The following is a 6,124-nucleotide window of genomic DNA, read 5'->3' on the forward strand; positions in this document are numbered from 1 at the left end:
GCTGTACACTGCAACAATCACCTGCTGCTCTTTTAAAAGATGAATGTCACTTTCTCAGACCAGGATGAAACGGAGCTCTGTGTTACCGGCCCTGCACCACCTTCTGTGACCTTTGACCTACACTCAGAATGAGAACCTGACAGATACGACAGGTTTTCGGGCCAGTGTTGCAAAGTTTAAATATGTGACAGTAACATTTCTTGAAACCAACATATTCACTGACTGTTGTGAACTGTTGTCGGTCTGGGAACCAGCTACCTCTCTACATTTTTTCTGTTTGTGTTAAAAATCTGTGCAATCATTTTATTTAATGATGAAATATGTAAAGATCATATTTAGAGATTTAAAAATTTTTGAGTATTAATTCTGCATTTGTGCATCTTCACAAATTCTTAAAATAAATTGTCAGCTATTAGAGAAGAATTTACTTCATCATGTCACATCACTGAACCCAGAGGCCTTTTACAAAAAATATCAAAATGCTTTTTTCTAGTTTTGTTGTATTTTGAGTTCTATCCTTTGATATTTGATATAAAATGTATATTGTCGTGTGTTTTCTTAATAAATGACACTACAGTCAAAAGTCCTACAGTTTTCTGACTGTAGTAAAAAACAATCTTCATTTTCTGGCTCCAAAGACAATTTATTATTTAAATAAATGTCCCAAGCAGGACAGATGAAAATCAGATCTCTTCTTCTTCTGCCACCGTGGGAAATGCAAACACACATTCATCCATTTGAAAAGGGGAAATGTTTTTGTTTCTCCTTCATGGGAACAAAAACTTTGAGTTTAAATACAGAATCATCTTCTCACATTGAGATTGTGAGAAAATCTGTGACTTTCAGAATAAAACTTTGAAAACTGAGCCTAAACAAATGAACCTGAGGCTGATCCGACAAAACCTAATAAATAAACTCAAGCTTCTTTTCACCCCCCCCATTTTGTTTTTTGTTGGTCTGCTGATGAAAATCCTGAAGGTTTGGCTTTTATCTGAGGACATTTCTTCGCGGAGATGGTGACTTTTCCTGAAGCAAAAACCTGACCCAGAACTTTTCTTTGTTTTCTCTGTCCGGACTTTGACTCGTTTCTCTTTCTCTGGGTTTTTGTGGTCTTAACGGAGGGATGGGTGTAGGATCAATGGATAGATGATGGAGGGATGGGTAGAAGGATGGGTGAATGCTACGGAGCGTGTCTCCGCCCGGCGGGGGTGCGGGGAGTCCTACCGACTCTTCTGTCTTCATTCTTTCTTTTTTATGTTTCTGGTTTTTACTCTGAAAGTGGGTTTGGTCTTCTGTCTTCCAGGGAGGGGGGGATCAGTAGGAGGAGGTGCGGGTTCGTGCGTGTCGTTCGCGTGGCCGGCCCCCGGCTCTGATTGGCTGACCGTGATTACCGGCACGCTTCTCTGTGCGGGGCGAACAAACAACGCAGGCGTCATTATGTTAATGAGCAGCTCCTGCGGCACGGGGCAGACCTGCCGCAGCATTCATCCCTCTCATCCTGCACCGTGATGGGGGGCAGGGGGGGCACAGGAGCAGGGGCCGGTCATTGTCCCGTCCACAGTATATAAGCGGGTTGAGGCCGGTCGTGTGCCAGGCTCACCGGCTCGCACGAGCTGATCCAGAGCAAAGAGACGCAGAGAGACGCGTGCCGAGCATCCCGCACCAAACACTCGGTCCTGTTGGGTCCGTGCTCACAGAAACTTCTGCAGACTTCAGGTACGTTCAGCGCGTGGCTCTGTGCACCTGCGCGGTCCAGCACATCACACTGCACGCGCCCTGTCAGCTGCAGGTCCTAACCCGCCGCTGTCCTCTCTCCACAGAAACCAGAGACCTGCGCTCCGACATGGACTCCGTCTACTCCGACATCGACAGCAACAGCTGCGACTTCTTCCCGCACACCGACGACGAGGACTCCCGCGCCAGCCTGCGCTCCGCCTCCCCGGACTCCTCTCCGCTCTGCCAGCCGCGCTCCCCGGTGCCCGAGCGGCAACCCGAGAAGAAGCGGCGCCGCGGCCGCGCTCGCAGCGAAGCCACCGTGCAGGTGGTGAAGAAGAACCGGCGTTTGAAGGCCAACGACCGGGAGAGGAACCGCATGCACAACCTGAACGATGCGCTGGACGCGCTGCGCGGCGTGCTGCCGGCCTTTCCGGACGAGACCAAACTCACCAAAATCGAGACTCTGCGCTTTGCGCACAACTACATCTGGGCGCTGTCAGAGACCATCCGCATCGCAGACCTGCAGGCGGGAAAGACCGGGGACCCTCCTCTACTGCTGAGCCCCGCCTGCCTCGGCGATGCCTCGAGTCCCGGCAGCGATGCCTGCTCCTGGAGCTCCAGCGCCTCCTCGTCCTCCTCCTCCCCGGCCTACTGCGCCTCCAGTCCGGGCAGCCCCGCTGCGCCCGAGGACTACAGCTACCTGCAGCAGGACGCGCTGTACGGCTTCCACGGATTCGTGCCGGGCATCTATTGAGCGCCAGGCCGGTCCCTCGAACTCACACACCGGAGAAAAGTAGAGACAGGACGGCGGGACGGGGCTGTCTCTCTGCTGGAATAAGACTGAGAACCACTGTTTGCCTTATGAGCTGATTTGTTCTGCTGACGGATTGGAAACGAGATGAACTTAATGTCTTCTTTATTTAGATCTGTTTTGATTTTCTATGTTTCTCCGAACACCTTTGCACTTTCCCCGCCCCCCAGCAGGTTACAGTCAGGTTTTCACTGATCAGTTTTTCATGTCGGAGGTGAAAAGTCAATTTTACAATTTGCAGAGTGATAAAGCAGAAAAAAGAGCGTGGAAATCGAGTTTCAACGCTCTGACAATAGAGTGAATGGAGCTGCCCTCATTCATTATGTATTCTGCCCCCCTCCTCCTCCTCTGCACCCCCCCCCCCCCCCGTAGATGTTGTTGTTTTTATTTATTCGACTCGCTTCGTTTGGTCACGTGAAATTTGTATTTTGTACATAAAGAGATTTTTATTCTATTTACTGTGGTGCTGCGGTCAGTTTTCTACAGAATAAAGTTCTAACGTTTGTATAAAACGCGGCTCTTCCTGTTTTTCATTCAGCCTCAATGAGTTTTCATCATAATTAATATTAATAAGTTAACGGCCTGCTCGGAGCAGCAGGTGGAAACAAAGATCGTCTATTGTGAGTTTTTACTGTCCCGTTAATGAACAGACAGTGACTGACCTCAACATGGATGTGATCGGGAACAACTACAGCAGTGAAGCATCATCACTCGTCACAGCTGAGCCTTTAATCTTCACACTGATAAAAAAACAACACACACACACACACACACACACACACACAGGGAAGTTACACACGTTAAAAAAATCAAACCACAAAAGCCAAATGAATTATCCATTACACATAAAATATAATTTTAGACAAATGTTTTTTATAAACCACATTAAGCTGATTTCTTTACATTTGACTCCTCGTGTTTTCTAATTAAATGTAGACTGTGACTTTAGGGCCATAATAAAATAAATATTCCTGTTTTAAATTGAATCCTCAAGGTCTGAGCTTATGGAGCTTTACAGATTTTTAGAGACACTGAAATCCAGAATGAGAATTTTTACGTTTTACATTTATTTTATTGAAAATAAAATGTAACAATCAACAAAACCGTTTTTATATTCAGGTGTCACTATTAATACAAAGCACTATGTGTCACTGTATACTGTGTGTATTTTTAGAATACTTGTACTCGTCTGTGTGTTTGTTGTTTGTTCTGGGACCAGAATCTAAAACTTTCTGCTGCAGCTTCTTCAAACTGAACTAAAGTAACAGCCAATATGCAAATATGCTTCAGCTGCTACTCACAAAAGGACCAGCTCCTTTACTGCAGTAACAGCAGAAATACCACAGTAAAAAACCTCTAAGTACTGCATTCCAAATATCAATAATTATTGATTATTGTGTTGATCACTTTAATGTTGCAGCTGGTAAAGGTGGGTAGCTGATGTTAACTACCTTATATACTTCTAATTTGAAGTACTTTATATACTGTTGGGTAGCTGACGTTAACTACCTTATATACTTCTAATTTGAAGTACTTTATATACTGTTGGGTAGCTGACGTTAACTACCTTATATACTTCTAATTTGAAGTACTTTATATACTGCTGGGTAGCTGACGTTAACTACCTTATATACTTCTAATTTGAAGTACTTCATATACCGCTGGGTAGCTGACGTTAACTACCTTATATACTTCTAATTGAAGTACTTTATATACCGCTGGGTAGCTGACGTTAACTACCTTATATACTTCTAATTGAAGTACTTTATATACCGCTGGGTAGCAGACGTTAACTACCTTATATACTTCTAATTTGAAGTACTTTATATACTGCTGGGTAGCTGACGTTAACTACCTTATATACTTCTAATTTGAAGTACTTTCCATACTGCTGGGTATCTTGTGAATTTCCCACCAGGGATCAATAAAGTTTGATGATCAGTCTGAATTTTGTTGGATCCATCTGATTCTGAAAAGGAACTAAAGTTATCAGATAAATGTAGAGCAGGAAGAAGTACAAGGTTTGACTCTGACATGTAGTGAAGTCCAAGGATGAAGTAGGACAAAGTGGAAATACTCAGACAAAGTACAAATACCTCAGACCTGTCCGTAAACAGCTACAGTTCTTATTTACGTCGTTCATATACTCGGGGACGCGCTGACTGCGCGCTCCTAACGCAGACTGTTTGTGTATTGTCGGTGTGCGCGAGGCCGTGCGCTAATTGAGCGGGATTGAGCGGGTCTGCACCTGCAGACTCAAAATGAGGCCGGGTCCGTTTTAATTAATTTTCTATTGTGGCCGCTGAGAGGATGAAGCCAACTCTGTCACTGGTTCAACAGCACACACGCACAAACAGGCACACCAGGGCCGGACACGGGGCTGCTGGTGGTGGAAGTGGACGGGGGCGGGGGTGGCACAATGCATCCTGGGTGCTGTAGGATTTGTGACTTTGGGAGTTTTCTCCAGTTTAGCGCTGTTTGTGCAGTGGATCATTCCTCCACTCACACTCACAAACTCGGGGTCCTGAAACCTCCAGGTTCATGTCATCATCTGTGTTGTTGCAGCTTTTCCCCTGTCGGTCTGGTGCACGGCCCTATGTCCTACAATACCCATGAGCCTCTGCTGCTCCTCAGAGTATCAACCTGAACAGTGTGTCGGTTGGTGAGTTTACTACAGCGTCAGTGGACTGAAGCCCAGTGCTGTCTGTTTGTGCTAACTGTTTGTGCTGACTGTGTGTTTTATCACCTCATTAAATATTGATCAGGACATGATGGAGGAGGCAGCACGCTGTGGCCCCGCCCCCCACAGAGACAGATACATTGATTGGCAGGGATGATGAATCCAGTGGCTCTCACTCAGAGCTCGGGGGCTCAGCTGGGCCGGACTGCAGGGAGCTGACCCCCCCATCTTAAACTGGACACCCTGCAGGTCGTTACTGATTCAAGTCAAACTACAGCTAATGGACAACAGATGGAGGAGACGGGGCCTCATCCTTTAGTCTTTGTGGAGTCACTGAAGGTTTGATTTCTCATCCTGTGAATGAATCACTTCGTTTTATTTGTGTCCAGGACACTCAGTATATCTTATTGTTTTTATGCAGATGACACTCTGCTTCTCACCGATCCCCGTGTAGGATGGACTTTGTTTAGGTGCCAAACATAAAGAGACCAAACTAAGACCACAAACATGAATTTGAGGCTAAATGTGACTGTTTTAAATCGAGGTCCATCTTTGACTTTAAAGACTTTAGAAAGAGCAGTAGATTTTATGTCGCTCACGTCTCAGACGTCCCACTCCCTCTCTCTCAGAGACCGTGTGCATTTGAAACAGTGACTTAGGATTTAAGACTCTGCAGGTTTGGTGCAGGATTGTTCTGATCCTGGATCAGAGCCTCAGATGGGCTCGTTGTCGCCCTGAGGCGACAGAGGACACACTCACCCATCAGCTCTGATCTCAGGTCAGCCTGAGCTCCACCTCCAGGTCACAGAGTCACCTTTAGACAGTGACCTTTGACCTGTGGCTCCCAGCAAAAAGCTCCACAGCAGCAGCTCAGAATGAGACGTGAAGGTGGAGGGAGGCAGTGGCACGCAGCATTT

General features: G+C 46.2%; 1 protein-coding gene across 1 annotated transcript; it reads left to right on the plus strand.

Moving 5' to 3' along the window:
* Positions 1 to 1,838: 1,838 nt before the first annotated feature.
* On the plus strand, positions 1,839 to 2,470 carry neurog1 (neurogenin 1). The gene has a single exon (XM_026330825.1). It carries the CDS (start codon positions 1,844 to 1,846, stop codon positions 2,468 to 2,470), a length of 627 nt encoding a protein of 208 aa, XP_026186610.1. The 5' UTR covers positions 1,839 to 1,843.
* The last annotated feature ends 3,654 nt before the right edge of the window (positions 2,471 to 6,124 follow it).

Source organism: Mastacembelus armatus, chromosome 10, assembly GCF_900324485.2.
Source record: "Mastacembelus armatus chromosome 10, fMasArm1.2, whole genome shotgun sequence".
NCBI classification, from domain to species: Eukaryota; Metazoa; Chordata; class Actinopteri; order Synbranchiformes; family Mastacembelidae; genus Mastacembelus; species Mastacembelus armatus.